This window comes from Cornus florida, unplaced genomic scaffold (genome assembly GCF_030987335.1).
Source record: "Cornus florida cultivar Cherokee Brave unplaced genomic scaffold, ASM3098733v1 CherokeeBrave_3.0.0_Hap2_Chr03, whole genome shotgun sequence".
Lineage (NCBI taxonomy): Eukaryota > Viridiplantae > Streptophyta > Magnoliopsida > Cornales > Cornaceae > Cornus > Cornus florida.
The window spans coordinates 2,852,211-2,868,811 of NW_026775573.1; the positions used below are offsets into that span (position 1 = coordinate 2,852,211).

General features: G+C 34.1%; 3 protein-coding genes across 3 annotated transcripts; 2 read left to right on the forward strand and 1 right to left on the reverse strand.

Annotated features, from left to right (window-relative positions):
* Window positions 1–367: 367 nt before the first annotated feature.
* On the forward strand, window positions 368–1,297 carry LOC132298597 (BON1-associated protein 2-like). Its single transcript, XM_059794998.1, has one exon. The coding sequence runs from the start codon at window positions 520–522 to the stop codon at window positions 1,015–1,017; it is 498 nt and encodes a 165-aa protein (XP_059650981.1). The 5' UTR covers window positions 368–519; the 3' UTR covers window positions 1,018–1,297.
* Window positions 1,298–4,029: 2,732 nt separating this feature from the next.
* Window positions 4,030–4,830, forward strand: LOC132298598 (BON1-associated protein 2-like). The gene has a single exon (XM_059794999.1). The coding sequence runs from the start codon at window positions 4,187–4,189 to the stop codon at window positions 4,697–4,699; it is 513 nt and encodes a 170-aa protein (XP_059650982.1). The 5' UTR covers window positions 4,030–4,186; the 3' UTR covers window positions 4,700–4,830.
* A 988-nt stretch (window positions 4,831–5,818) lies between these two features.
* On the reverse strand, window positions 5,819–14,246 carry LOC132299049 (shaggy-related protein kinase epsilon-like). The gene is made up of 13 exons (XM_059795484.1): window positions 14,017–14,246; window positions 10,771–11,025; window positions 10,543–10,635; window positions 10,216–10,275; window positions 9,835–10,107; window positions 9,593–9,667; window positions 7,887–7,943; window positions 7,672–7,812; window positions 7,180–7,230; window positions 6,981–7,076; window positions 6,792–6,875; window positions 6,420–6,522; window positions 5,819–6,338 (listed from the first exon to the last, which is right to left on the reverse strand). The coding sequence occupies exons 1-13, from the start codon at window positions 14,074–14,076 to the stop codon at window positions 6,277–6,279; spliced, it is 1,410 nt and encodes a 469-aa protein (XP_059651467.1). The 5' UTR covers window positions 14,077–14,246; the 3' UTR covers window positions 5,819–6,276.
* Between the last annotated feature and the right edge of the window lie 2,355 nt (window positions 14,247–16,601).

Below are 16,601 nucleotides of genomic sequence, written 5' to 3' on the forward strand. Positions count from 1 at the left end.
AATAAAAAATAAAAAAATAAAAAAAGTGAACAATATAAAGTTTTTTTTTTTACTTTTTTTTATGCATAAATTATTCGAAGGTAGATTGGTCAAATTTATTAAATTATAAAGTTTAAAAAGTCTTTTAAATGGTCAAAGGGTAATTTGATCAATTTTTTATGTACATGGGTGCCTTTGTCCAAAAATAGATAAGTTTTTCTTTTATCCAACCATGGGTGTAGTTGTCCTTTACCTTACATTCGTTTAATTGATGTAAAGTAAAGCATACACTCACGCTCTATAAATGCGGGTGGGATTTCTAAAAGTTTGAACTAATCAAAATCATACTGCAAACAGAAACAGCCTCCCACTTTCTCGAAACCTCCTCCTTCTTTCTCTCTTCTTTCCCTCCCACTTCCTTCAAAACCCTTCTCTTTCTTTCTCTCTTCTTTCCCTTCCACTTCCTTCAAAACCCTTATATATACATACACACACAGATAAACAACTCCGCTCAAACATTCAGACAATAATCAACAAACAATGTCACGCTCGATAGAAATCACGGTGATCTCCGGTGAAGGACTACGAGTGGATCCAAAACATCCGGTGAAGAAAAATGCTTTCGTCGTAGTCCGGACCGACTCCGGTAAGGCCGAAGCAACGAGGCTCGACACCGAAGGCGGAAGCTACCCTGTGTGGAATGAGAAGCTGGTAGTGGACATACCGGTTCACTCGCGGTTCATGACGGTGGAGGTGCAATGCAAGACTAGTTCCGGCAACAAAGTGATTGGGATTGCGAGAATTCCGGAGTCGGACTTCGTCGGAGGTTACATTCCGGATAACTACCTGCACTTCTTGAGTTACAGGTTGAGGGATGTCAGTGGCGAGCGGAACGGGATTATTAATCTGTCGGTGAGAATGAAGGTGCCGGAAAATTCGAGTTGTGCGGCTTCGTGCTCGCGGCCGTGGATGGCGGCTCCGGCAGCGGATAAGGTTTCTGGTGGAGCCTTGACAGGCATTCCAGTTTGGTATTATTGATATCAAATCTAGTGAGGTGTTGGCAGTATTTCAAAGTAGTTTTGTGTATTGGCATCTGAAAAAAGAGATGATCCAAAGGATTGGGGGTAGTACTGTAATTAGTAGCCTGTGGCAGAAATATCAAGGGTTCTCAACATACCTTTCTTTCAAAGCAAGCCAAGCAATGAAAATCATTTGGGTTATGTTTTGATGAAGTGGCATGTGATAATATATCTCTGGATCTGTAAATATTTATATCAATGCAATATGAGAACTAAAACAAATTGATAGACAAGAGCTTTAGCTATTATACACTATATATCATTCTCTCTGGTCTCTAGTGTGAACTCTGCAATGTTTTTGAGAGACTTGCCTTGAATTTAAACATTTCACCTTGGAAGTTAAGAAAGTAGTAGTGAAGTACTTAACTGTTATAAACTTATAAGAGGAGACTTGTCCTAAATAGGAACAGGATGGGAAGTGATAAGGGTATAAATAAGTGGGTATGCAGCACTATCTAACCGCTTAAGTTTCTGGATAAATGGGCAAGCACTCACCAGTTACAGTTGATATCAAGCGTTTAGGTCTTCACACCGAGTAGGTAAGGTGGTCCGACCGTAACTAGGGCGTTGCGCGGATTCGAATGGGAGAAAACGTTATAAAGGGAGAGTTGTCCTATATTAGATTCAAATGAAAAATAACATAAGTATAAATGGATGAATACGTAACACTACCGAATAACTTGAATTTTTTAATAAATGGTGTTTGACTACTAAAATTATAGTTAAGGGCCCTACAATTACACTAAGTTACGAAGACTGTAGACTTTGACCGTGTTTGGAAATTGCTACTATTGCGTTATTTCCTATAGTGGTATACTCCCCCAAAAATTGAAAAAAAAAAAAAAAAACACAGCCTTTTAATTACTAGCCATATTGTCCCTCAATGGTAGTACTAGTACTTTGACACTATTAAACATATTTTTATGTTTTTACTTTAAAAAATCTTGCAACTAATTTTAAGTTTCAAATATACTTCCATTCACAGATGAACAGACTGCTACAAAAACATTATTTGAAAACGAAAATGCAAATGCAAAATAACAATGGGTGCCAGAACATATATCATTAGATAAAGAATCATTCTCTCTAACGGACTTAGAATTGGAGCTGTAAATCAATGATTTGAAATCAGAACAAAATTGTAAAAGAAGTGAAGTGACGATTCAGTTAAGTTCATACAAGTTCTAATGATTTTTTGTGCACCTCTAGTTCTTAGGAACGCCTAGACCATTGAGCAACTATTTTACATTCCAAAATGGTACAGAACACAAGAACAGCTATAGCCTATATTACATCAATATATAATTCATATATATATATATATATATATATATATATAAACACGCACACATTACGCGCGCGGATTTATGGATTGAGAATAGATGAAGAAGCATGGGCAGAAAATGAGTGGAAACTGGCGACTTGTTTCTGGGAATGAACCCGGAAGAGAATGGTAAACAACGGCCATGTTATGGCATGTATGGAGAAGAAATATACTAGAAACTGCGCTCTTGTACCGTTGACAGGGTCATAAATCGTTGTCTTCGGAATCCATAAAGCCGCCAAAGCACAGAATATTCAAATAATTCTTCTATTTGTCAAAGCGCACAAAGTACGTTTTTAATTATAGATTAATTAGATACATCATACATCACGTACGTCCATTACGTCACGTATATGTTCATAGTTTGGTAACAGGTTTCTGCTTCCATTAATCAAAGTTGGTGAACATTAGGATTTGTAAGAATAATTAACTACTAATTGTTTAAATACATCAAGTGTGATTATAAATCAACCTTTATCGAAATCTTTAATTCAAATATACAATAACACCAAATATTCATACGTTCATATTTCTAAAATCTCTTTTAGGTTACTTATTTCACGTGTTATGAATCAAATAAGTTTATGTAGAGGTATTAATAAATTTAAATAATCAAATTTGCTTGTTAGACACATATCCTCATGCTCAACACATGATTGACTGAACCTAAGTATGTATTTTATGGATTATGCATTGAATTTGTTACATGTTATGTCCTAGTTAGACTAATATATATATACTAAGAGTGAATTTGTTTCAATTTGATTTTTTTTTTTAATATTACATAATTTACATATAGGTGTCAACTTTATTGGATCAGGTAGAAGGAATTTTCTACTTATGGGTTAGGAGGCGGGAAGTATACCCCCTCTGTGACTCTGTCTCATAATAAATTGGGTACTTTGGAAACTTTATTTTTAGCTGGAAGGAAGTATCGAGGAAAGTTGCACAAAGCATCTCCTTTCATCCTTCCAAAAATTAAAGAAAACAGAGAAAAATTTCTCTATAAATGTGAAATACCATTTTTTACCCTTTAATTATTTACCAAATTAGTTTGTTAAACTTTACTAAGTTTAGAATGATTATTTAATTTTTATTAAAGTTAAGGAGGTAACACTTGAAAACAATTTCTTTATTTATCTTTATCAATCTTCTACTTTAATGCTTTATTTAATTAAAAGAAAAAAAAGGAAAGAAATTTATTGACACGTACAATTTTATTTCTAACTTGACTCAAATTCTAGACCTTATTTAATTCAAAGGAAAAAACGAGGAAAGTATGATGAAATATTCCTTTGACTCATTCTTTTCATCCCTCCAAATTAGAGGCCAAAGAAACATATTCTTTTCCATAAATGTAAAATGCCATTTGTACCTTTAATTATTTAACAAATTATTTTATTAAAATGAATGTTTAATTTTTAATAAAATTAATGATAAATTTATTTAATTGATGTATTTTAATAAAATTAAAATATTAGTAACATATATAATTATTACTACAATAAATACAGAGCGTGCTTTATACGCACTAAAAGTGTTTGCTGGATTGGCAATACTTTGAACAAATCAAAAGCAAACAAACCACACGCCAAACTTGAATTCATCTACTACGTGTGAGACAGTAAATTTAGAAACATCCTCTCTTTCTCTCTCTACCTTCCTCTCTCCTTCTCTCTTATTTCCCTCCAGTTTCCTTCAAAAACCCTTTATAAATACACACAGTCACATATTCAGATCCATATTCCATAACCCCCATAAACATTCAATCATCAATAAGGGCACATATATAAACCCCTGATATATGTCGACAATGTCACGCGCGATTGAAATCACGGTGATCTCCGGCGAGGGTCTACGTACGGATCGAAAACGATCGGTGAAGAAAAACGCTTTCGTCGTGGTCCGAACCGACTCCGGTAAGGCACAAACGTCGAGGCTCGACACCGAAGGCGGAAGCTACCCGGTGTGGAACGACAAGCTGGCGGTGGACATGCCGGTTCACGCGCGGTTCGTGACGGTGGAGGTGCATTGCAGGACTGGTTCCGGCGATAAGTTGATTGGGGCGGCGAGGATTCCTGCGACTGACTTCGTCGGAGGTTACACGCCGGACAACTACTTGCACTTCTTGAGTTATAGGTTGAGGGATGGTAATGGGGAGCGGAACGGGATTATTAATCTGTCGGTGAAAACGAATGGGCCAGAAAATTCCAGTTCCAGTTGTGCCGCATCATGCTCGCGGCCGTGGATGGCGACTCCGGCGGCAGATAGGGCTTCCAGTGGAGTCGTGACCGGTGTTCCGGTTTGGTATTATTGATCCCAAATCTAGTTTACATTTGGACCGACCTTTTCAGAAAAAGTTGTATATAATCCTACTAACAAGGATAAGGTCAAGGTAAAAACCAGTAATCGAATGTTGATTTTAATAACGATTCAATTTCAAAGCTAGCTAATATTCTTTATTTGTTTGGATTATGTTTTGATGAGTTGGCATAATAGAATAATATTTAGGTCCTAAATAATGAGATCTACACTATATGGACTAATAATAAATTAATATGTTATTTTTAATTATTAAATTAAAATAGAATGTATTCATTTATTATTGGTCCATATCAGTGTTTCAAAAGTAAATATATATGAATAATACTTAGGTTTTAACTAATGCGATCTACACTATACCCACGGTTAATGTGTATCAATAATAAATGGACATATCATCTTTAATTATTATTAAATCAAATATGATAAATAGATATCACTTACAAAATTAAAAATAAATTCATTTATTATTGATCCATATTAGCAGTAACTATAGTGTAAATGAAGATAAGGAGGATCTAAGTATTCTTTCATATATATTTTTACAAGGGTCAAATACAATATGAGGCTTGACAAAAAAAATAATAATAATAATATGAGACATGAAGTAATTTTATTTATTTTTTATGAAGCGAATTTATGGATGTGACCTTTAGTTATTTGATATATATTTTTTTAATTATTCAATAAAAATGGATGGGGCACTTTAGGTGTATGGTTTGGTGTTTGATCCAGAATTCAATTTTTAATTAAAACATTAGTGAGAACGCTAGTACGAGAGTCCACGCCTTGGGATGAAGTCTTTGGTCCATTAACGATGGGACAGTTAAATTTCGACTCAAAAAATGACACGACATTATATTAATATATTTACAAATACGAGGTTAGATTATATCACCATTCATATGGGGGTGGTCACGATTTTCTACCATATGATCAAAAACATCTTTTAATTGAAATAAATTTCAACACAAATAAAAATGCTAATTCATCAATCATCACATTTGCCTAGACGTGTCCTTTCCGTTGAGAGAAGTCTCGGGGATATTTAGTCCCCCAATAATGATGATGCTGTGTTTTTCTTACCTACAAAAGAATGGTAGTACCATAGTAGTAGTATTTCAAAGGGGTTAGGCCATGACAAACTCGCACTCATTCAACACCAAAATGTCAACAAACCAGTATACACTAACTGGATACGTAACTACTACATTACAGAGAATGACAACTGTGACAACTCATCTGTAACAGTCAAAAGCATAAAACAATAACACATTGAAAATATATCGAGCGAGTGTTGGAACCTCATCGCCGAGCAGCTCCACTCCATGCGCTTCGCAACTCTGCCGACACATCCTTTGTGAAGACCACCTTACTGAGCAACCTGCATCCCCATAAACTCATTTTTTAAGTCACTCAATTTCATCAAAACCGCTCTGTGGAAGGCCACGATGGTGTGCCTCAACAGACTAGTTCGGCATTTGTAGCATGTCTCATGTGGGGAACTAAGCAATCCAAAAACCCGTTTGATCATTTGCCTCCAGATGCAAAATCTTTGCCTGTTTCACAACTTCATTTCTTTGCATGCTCGGGAATGAGACGTTCACAAAGCTCAGGAGAAGCACCAGAGAGCTCTGGAAAAGGCTTGGCTTGATCAGAAAGAGAAGAATTATCAAGCCACAAAAGAAAACACAGGAAAAGAACACAGCACTCACCTTGAGGTGTGAAGTTGAATAGAGGAGGAAGGGGCCGATCGTTTGGCAAGCTTACATTTGGATCCCTCAAATCGTCAAAAAAGGAGTGCGCACAAGCCTCCAACTGAAATTAAGGATTGAGTTTTTTTACTTACTGAAAAAGTCTGAGTGAACCTCACTTCACAATTTCTTCAACAATTCAAAAAGATTTATGCAACAGGAGAGGTAATATACAACCAAAAGGTATATCCAAACTATATTGATCAAATTTGACTAGCATATATATGGCTCCCTCGAGTAAGGACCAACAATACCAACTCATGCTATGACAATAACTGGTTTAAGCAGCAATCGATTACACAGTGGAACAAGAAAAAAACTTAAATTTCTTACAGCAGTGCAACGTAGATTTGGTGAATACTGGAGCATCCTTGATACAAGATCCACTGCTTCAGGTGGCATTCGCTTGTGAAATAGCTAGAAAATAAGAGTATGTAAGATTTTGGTTGTCACAGAATAATGCACCCAACATCAATCAAGATCAGCTGAAGCAGCATCCTTGTAAGAGAATTGTCAACAAACCTTGTGCCATGGGTGAGCTTTAATCTGAGGAAACTTAAATTCGGTGTAATTTGGATTCATGCACTTAATTTCCTCTCTGGTAGGTGTCCCCAGAATCTAACATAGAACACCACAAAAAACACGGGGAAGAAATACTAAGAGAATGCTCCCAATAAAGAATATAATAACAGCAGATAAATAAATAAGAAATCACTTGAACCTTAATAATTTCCACCAGCTGGTCAACCCCACTTTCCCCCGGAAACAGCGGCTGCACATAATGCAATGTCCAATACACATCAGAACCTAACTTCATGTTCACAATTGAAAATGAAGTTCCAAAAGCATAACGATGAAAAATGGATGTCCCAATTCCGTCAAGGGATGCTTAATATAATAGACGCTGATAAGGTCATAACATACTAGAATTTTGAAGTTACATGTAGGATGATAGATTATAAATATCCACACTGCCATGCACCAAGACCATAAGACTACTACCAAATTTCATAATTTCAAAAAAGGCAAAGCGAAGTATTTAAATAACTAAATGAGTCGTAGTTGGCACAAACAACATGTCTATCAGCATGATCCAACTGCGTTCCTGTGAGATGAAGTGGAACCTCTTGCATCAACTAAATGCCTAACAAAATTGTTGATGTTTGAAATTTAGCTATATCACTGCTAAAGGTAAGTCAAGATATACACCCACCTGTCCCAGAAGTAGTTCAGCCAAAACACAACCAACAGACCACATATCAATTGCAGTTGTATATTCTGAAGCCCCAAAGATCAGTTCTGGAGCCCTATAATAGCGCGAGCAAATATATGATATGTTGGGTTCACCAGGCACCTACAACAGGGGAAATAAATCTCAAATTTGCTATATCATAAGGCAACCTCGAATTTCAAGATGTGCAGACATACCAACATCTTTGCACTCCCAAAATCGCATAGTTTTAGCTGGTGGGTGTGGGAATTAACCTGCAGCAAGCATCAAACTTCAATTAAATACACCTTGGAAACACATAAACAAATCTTTTGGGATTTGAGGTTGGGGATTTAAGGTATCATGAAAATGACTTGATATAGGACATATCCCAAAAACATTACAAGATTTCAACTAAACAGAATCATGATTGTGGGTTATGTAAACTTCAAACTACTAGAACCATCACCATTTTACCAAGTAACAATGCTTTTACCACAAAAATGCAGAAACAGTACACAAATCAAACCACTTCAATATATATATATATATATATATATATATCATGGTTTCGGAAATAATAGAATCAAGGCAATATGAGTTAAGTGGAGGAATGCTTCTAGTATATTATGCCATTGGCGTGTATCTCTGAAAGATTGAAAGGGAAGTTCTATAAGACAACTATTAGCTCAATTATTTTTATGGGATAGAATTTTGGACAGATAAGAAACAACAAATGCATAAAGTGAGTGGCAGTAATGTAAATGTTGAGACGGATGTGCGTCAAGACAAAAAAGAAGATATAATTAGAAATAAACACATTCATGAGATGGTTAAAGTAGCACCAATTGAAGATAAAATGAGAGAAAACTTATTAATATGGTTTGGACATGTGCAAAGAACACCAAGTGTACCAATTAGGAAGAGTAACATGGTCCACGGTGAAAGTAAATGCTAGGGGAAGGTGAAGACCAAAACTAACAGATATAGAGTTAGTAAGGAAATTTACGACAACATGTGGTTTGATTAAGACTGTGGCCTTAAAACAAAACAGAAAAGTAGGATTCACGTAGCCGACCTCAAGAAGTTGAGAAAAGACTTTGTTGAGTTGAGCACAGAAATGGGCTTTGATTGTTATGCAAAGCATTAATGTTTTAAAACAGCAAGCAACCCAAATAGAGAGATGGATGCATGTGTTTGTCAAAGTTACTGTTTTTTATTCTTCTTTCCAAAATAATCATTGCTTACATACATTTCAAATGCTTTTCAGAAGAAAAAAATGGCTTTATTCTCAAAAGTGATGCGATGCCATAAATTTTGATGCACAGCATCGACCAACTCGCACGTTTGGGCAGCAGGTATCTCATAAAAATATAATGGCATTGTTAAACCAACCCTCGGCATAGGTCGCACTAAACACCGTACAGCCATTCAATGTCGGTTATCCCAACTGTGTAATACCTCAAAGACAATCATTTTCTGTTGTTGCATATAAGATGGTGATTGAAGATTGTTGAAGACACAAGCCACATATACTATAATAACTCCAACAGGATTTTTTAAAATATTTTTTTTTACAAAAAAGTTGTACAATACAGACTTATATCTAATATGTAATAATACAGTACAAAACAAACAGCATGTGCACACACAAAAAGAAAGAGAAGGAAGAAAGGGGGATGGGAGACATGTTTTTTATGTTTCACAAAATGCTGGCAGGTTCTTTCAGGGCACAAAATGCAAATATCAAAACACTAAAAAAGGAGTGAGAGAATAAGTTAACATCAGCCCTAACATGCCGTCCAAAATCCACTAGAAGTCTATAATTTCAATCCACAAACCAGAGTGCTAAAGAAGATAGAATAACTGGGATTGAAATATCCCTTTATAATGATAATTGATACACAAGGGTATGAAATCTTACCAACAGATTCTGTGGTTTGATATCACGATGACATACACCAATAACATTGTGGATGTAATTAAGAGCACGACAAATCTACAAAAGAGAAAATATAACACAAAGAACAATTTATCGTCAAAATCAAGAACATGTAGGCTGAAAATAGAAATGTAGGTAGAAGGAACCCCCCCTCCTTCTCTTCCCCTTGGAAGCCACAGAAAAATTGAACTAGAATATAAATAAAAGCAGAATTTCAAATTCACCTGGTATGTATACAGCTGTACATAAATAATAGGCATATATTGGCTAATCCTGCTATAGTGTCTTGAGACTCGGTGGACAGTTTCGGATACATATTCTAAAGCAAGATTTAGGTACACCTCATCTTTTTCAGTAGTTGAAAAGAAACAGTGCTTTAGTTGAACAACATTAGGATGGTCAAGCAAGCGCATAATCTGGAGTTCTCTGTTTTTGTATCGCTTATCCTGCAGCACCTTCTTTATTGCGACAGTTTCACCGGTTTCCAGGCATTTTGCCTAAAACATACAAATAATAAAACGTATAATGAACCGTATTAACAACAGTATCTGGGTAACCAAAACCTCAGGTTTTCGTGCAGACACATGCCAAACAATTACTAGTACCTGATAGACGACGCCAAATGAACCAGTGCCAACCACACGCTCTGCCATGTATGAGATTGTCTGTGGACCACATTAAAGGAAAAAAAAAAACACTTTTAATAGGCTATTTTTGCGGAATATGAACTTATTAAGGAGAACTAACAACCCTAGGCAGCAGTCAGCTCAAGTATGAGGATTATAGAGCCGTGATTGCAGTTATAGACCCAAGCATAAAATATTAAAATAAATAAAAAATATTTCCAAACAGAAATGCTGGCAAACAAAAGGAGGGAAGAGAACAGTGGTCCTATGAATTGTAGCAACGTACAACCAGGGAAATCAAATAACCTGTTTTTGTTGTCCATTTCGACCACCTATTGTTGTGGAAATTATCTGACCTGTTTCTGTTCCACTACCACTAACAATAGCAGTTTCCATTTCCTACATGATGTAAATCAAAGTTAGTGACACTACAGGTATGGGAAGTTTCTAACCTCTAACAAGAAAAGAAAACAGCCAAAAGACAAAAAAATATAAGAATAAAAAATGAACAATGAATCAACAATGACCTATTACCTTATCATCATAGTTATCAGTTTTATCATCTCTGATTTTCATTTCATGCATTTCTTTGGGAAGCTCATCATAACCAGATTTGTCAGTTTTAGCAATAGAAGATACATGGGATGAGCTTGTGGCAGTTTCCAGAGATGTAGAAGCCATATGCTGCTCTGGACCGGTGAAACATTTCTCCATGGATTGTGATTCACCAGTAACCTTCTGATCTGTTTCTTGGTCAACCTTGACCCTTTTTATGCCAGAATCCCCACCCTAAAAGAAAATAAATTGAAATTCTCTTTAGCAGGTCAAAAGTTCGAATTGGAGTTGATGTGCAGGAAGCGAAAAGTCTGCTCGGATTAGTTTTCTGTTAGCAGACTACCGAAAAACAGAAATTAGTTCAAAATTCGTCCGGTTGACAGTTTTCGGAAAATGTTTTCTAAAGACAGAGTTATTGAAAATTGTCGTAAAGAACTGAACCAAACATGTCCTAAGAGTTTGTGCAAATAGCGCTATTACAATATTTATTGCATAGAATATAAGCTATACATGCTGCGAAAGCTGTAGAGTCCATTTAGTGTGCTCAGTTTATAGTGGTTTTCTTGCTTCTAAATCAACATGTTATGATTTCTTATTTTGCATTTATTTTTTGTGTTGCTCCTATGTTTAGATACAAGTATATGACTTATGGATAGGCTCGGGAATGGACCAATGTCATAAAATTGTTTAGTATAGAGAGCAGTGGAGAATGGAAACATAATGAATTTCATATATGCTTTTAGAGTGGATGACCCTATTAAAATCCCGATTCTGGATCTTAGAATCTTACGATTCGAAATAGCCAAACTGATCCCGATCCCATTCAAAATCTCTGATCCTACCAATTCTACTAAATCGTGTTATTTTTTTTCTTCTTCCGGATTTATTTGGACCTACAATTAATTTTGGACTAACAAATTTAATCATTTTAAATATAACGTCCAACAGTTTAGCCCAATTACATTAAAAAATTAAAATAAAATAAAAACAAAGAAATGAACATCAAATGTAGAGACAATCAACTCTGAATTTCAAAGGTATGGTTCAAAATTTCCCTCTATTTTATTATATTCTTCCTAATTTCTCTTTTCTTCTTTCTTTTTCAGTACAAAGAACAAAAAGAATTTTATTTTTCTACCTATTCTCTGTCAATTCTGAAACAAAAAATAAAAGAAAGACTTCATTTTTTTTCCCTTGTTCTTTCTATATCTATTTTGTTCCTTTTTTAAAAAACCAAAAAGTAACCCTTTCAACTAAATTGCTCACAATTAGGTAACTAAATTGTACTTTTCTCTCTCTACTAGGCTTTAATTTTGTCTGTGAGATTTTGCTCGATTGTTATGCTGATTTTAAGTGTTTGTCATGTGTCTTAGTATCTTTCAATGTTAATTAATTTTGCTAGATTGTCTAATTTGGATATTTAGCCTTATTCTCTACTTATATCAATAATAATTTATAAAGTTAGTTTGAGTTACTGTTCTAATCTTTTTATAGAATCTTAAGATTCTTAATCCGATCCTGCAATTCTAATCCTATGGACCCCTCTTGAGTGGATCTTCTTTGATTGCTTGTTCCACATTCAAAAAAGACAAAGTCATCCCAACTTACATTCATATCTGAATATATGAATGTTCATATAAGGTCTCTCAGGAACAAACAATCAATGAAGATCCACTCTAGAAACATATATGAAATTCATTATATTCCCTTTCTTCACTGCTCTCTAATATCAAACAATTTTATGACATTAGGCCATGCCCGAGCCTATCCATAAGTCGTATACTCGTATCCAAACATATAAGAAACACAAAAGGTAAATACAAAATAAGAAACCACAACGTGTTGATTTAGAAGCAAGCAAACCCCTATAAATTGAGCACACTAAAATTAATGTTTCACCTAATGCACATAAATACCAAATGATGCAACTCAATTGCCTATAATACATTACAAAGTGAATTATGATCATTGTTGGTTACAGAGTTTAAAATGAACTAATGCATAACATCAATGGCTTTTACAGCATGTATAGCTTATCTTCTATGCAATAACTATAAAAATAGCACCATTGAAACAACTCTTGTGACATTTTTGGTTCAGTTCTCTAAAACAATTTTCAATAACTCAGGCTTCAAAAAACATTTTCCAAAAACTATCGATCAGACAATTCCTTATTGTTTTCATTCAACTAGGGCTTGCTTGGTTTGTCACTTAGGATAAAAGTTCTCAAGATTTCTGACAGTTCTATGAAAACGTGCCTTTTTTTAACTGAGTTTTCGTAAAACAGTTTTCAGAAACTGCAGATTTTTGTACAATTTCTGGTTTCTTTCTTAGAAAACAGAAATTAATTCTCAAGAACTCATAAAATAGAAAACTGTTTTCAGAGAACTATAAAAGATAGTTTTTTAAAAACATGCCTTTTTTTAAATTTTCATAAAACAGTTCTCAAAAATTGTCAACCAGACAGATTTTTGTTTAATTTTCTGATATATAATTCTCATAAAACAGAATAATGTTCTCAGAAAACTGAACAAAGCACGCCCTAAACCATGCAAACTGTTAGCTTTCTGCACACTAACATCTCCCCAAGTCCCAACAATCACAATGTAGATTGTGCCTCCAAACCATTTTGCAGTTCAAATAATTGAGAAACAAATTGCAAAGCCTACGCGAACCCATAAATCAAAACAGCTACACTATGCACATATACATATAGACAATATGCATACATCTACATACGTATATCAACATATGCATATTATAACGTATATGTTTATAACTAAAGTTCTACAAACATCCAAATGCATATAAATAAAACACCTGTTCAGCAAATAATTAATGTGAAAAGAGTATAAACAATGTAAGAATGAAAAGTCACACATAAGAATGAAAAGTCACACAAAAGAGCCAACTGAATTAAAATAAAATTCATCTAAAAGAAAAGCTATAATCCAATAACCTCACACAAATATTCTAGAACAGAGATCACCAATCGGAACAAATGATGATGACCATGACCATGATATATATTATATGCAAGTAAACTAGCGTGGTAGAGACATGTTTGGTTGCTGAGAAAAATGTTGAGAACTATTAGCTAAGCTGAGGTAAATTGTTAATTTCCAGAGAATATTCATAATTTCTTTTTCTTTTTTTCATGTCATTTTATATATATATATATATATATATATGCTCGCATATAAATGAAAAGAGAGAGAGATTTACAGGATCCGAAACAGAAGAGCGACCAGAAGCAATGCTCTTGAGGCGACGCATGACATTCATTGTGATTCCAAAAACGAAACCCTAATTTTTCTTTCTCTCTCCCAAAAAAATATCGTCTTCAGGTTTCAGAGGAGAGAGAGAGTTCTCCTGTTTCTCTCTCTTCTGCGTTGAACAGAGAAGAACTTGCGAAAAAGACAAATTCAACCCTCACACCTCTCACTTTCTCTCTCTAAAACGTTTTTTAAAAACACTTCTCCGGTCAAAGTCGCTATCTCAATCCAATCATTCTAACCTCACTCGTACTATTAGTCAATCTTTTGATTTGTGACCGTCCATCGATCATCATAATGATCCAACGGCGACTATGCGTTTTTGTTTCATCAGGTTGTTAGAGATGTCACGAAATAAATTGTGTACTGAATTCCCTAAATACCCTTGCTTTAATTTGAGATTTACGAAGAGGGATTTGAGAGTATTAATATGCGAGTGAATATGCCCATTGACGGTTGAGATTGCGGTTATTTTAGACTTTGTATTAAAGTAAGACTTTAATTAAATATCGTTTATTTACTTATTTATTTATTTATGGTGGTTTTTTATTACATAACATTTTTTGAACTTTAATTAAATAACGTATGTTTCGCAATTTTTCATCAAGCTTATGATTTGGTGGTATTTTTTTTATTTTAAAATTAAAAGTAATTTTTTTTTTTGTAAATAATAATAATAATATTTACATTAAATTTTGGGAAAATTGCAATTGATTATTAAAATAAAATCCTCCAAAAAATTGTGTTTCATAATGGAGAGCGGGAATTCTAATAAGTTACAAAAGTCATATATTAACCTTTTTAAAATACAATGAGATATACCTTTTTGAACCCCACATTTGTTTTTTTTTAATTATTTTTTTTAATGAGTCATTAGATTATTTATCAAACCAAGGAAAAAAAAATGCATTGCTTATCATATTTCCTACCTTTTAAACTTTATATCTCTTGTCGAAAAAGAAAAAAAAAAAAAACTGTATATCTCTTGTGCCAAACAAGACATAGTAGATTAAATCAAAGGTGCTTTAAAAGTTCTTTTTTTGGATACTTTTTTTTCCAATTCTCTCCTTTTCCATCCACTTTTTATAGAAAGAAAAAATGTAGACTTTTTATGAAAAAGTGCTCTCCTTCACCTTCCCCACCTCCTTTTGTTTCTCCCAAAACATTTATTTGTTTTCCAAATACGTCAGTAGTCTCCCTTCAATGTTTTATATTTATGGAAAATTGTTTTGAACCATTGATATTGGAGGTCTTTAAGACCAATTTTACATTGAGTGACCCATTGTCCAATTGTTACTTTTTTGTTTTGAGTAATTATGTAAAAAATTAAATAGTATTTACTTCTCTGTTTTTTTTTCAATGATATCGAACATCTTAGAACATCCCATAATTAACTACCAAGGGCCGTCCCATATGCATCATAATGGCCCCAAAGGATATATAATTTAATAATTCTAAATATCATAAAACATGTCATATGACTCATTTCACTAGTTGCCTCGTCATCCATAAAACATGTCATATGACTCATTTCACTAGTTGCCTCGTCATCCATTTTTTCTAAGGTAGTAATTTATGCAGTTATGGGGTGTAATAGAGAGCTATTAGAATAATAGTATGAATAGTTTCACAAACTTTTTATTGAATTTCTCTTACCAGTTTCAAAATAAATTTGTTTTCCAAACCACTCTACTTTTAAAACCAATGCTTTATTAATAGGATTAATAATTTGTGTGTTAAAAAGAAATTGGAAGTTTCTATTTAACATTTTGGTTACCTTCCACAACAAAAAGGGCCAAACTGGGCTGGAACATTCATAAACGGGCCAAATTGGGCTGAACTCTAAAACTGTATCATTATCCACAACAAAAAGAAGCCAAACTGAGCTGGAACATTCATAAACGGGCCAAATTGGGCTTAATTCTAAACTGAATCATTACAAAGTGGGCCAATTTATTGGTCGGAACAAGAAGAGCCTTTATGGATTTCAAAAAACATGGTGGAAAGAGCTTTGAATCGATGCCCAATAAAATAATTAATTATTCAAGGATTTTTTTTTTTTGGGTACACAATACCACTATTTTAACATAATCATCATTCTTGCTTTTATTTATGGGTCGGTAAGATGAATTCTCTCGCAAATTGCATCTAACCGATTCAGTACCTCTCACCATTTGAATCTAAATGATTCAGTCAAGGATTTCGGTTGAAATCTTTGGTTCAGGAATCATTTTCTTTCTTATTGTATATTATGTCTTCTCTTAGACTTAATATTTTAAAATCTATTTAATTACTTTGTCTGGTGTAAATTTTGTTTGGTCTCCAACCATCCATACGTATAGATACATATATTATTCTATAGACTATGTATTGATGCATGGATGGGTAACAAGAGTTGTATTGCATGTGCATGAAACATTACATGTATGATAAAAGATGGTGTGGTCCAATTCTTCTGTCTAAAGGACAGAAATGCATGTGAATTCCAGGATACCACCGAAAGAAGAAATTGTACTTTTGCATGTTTACATCAAT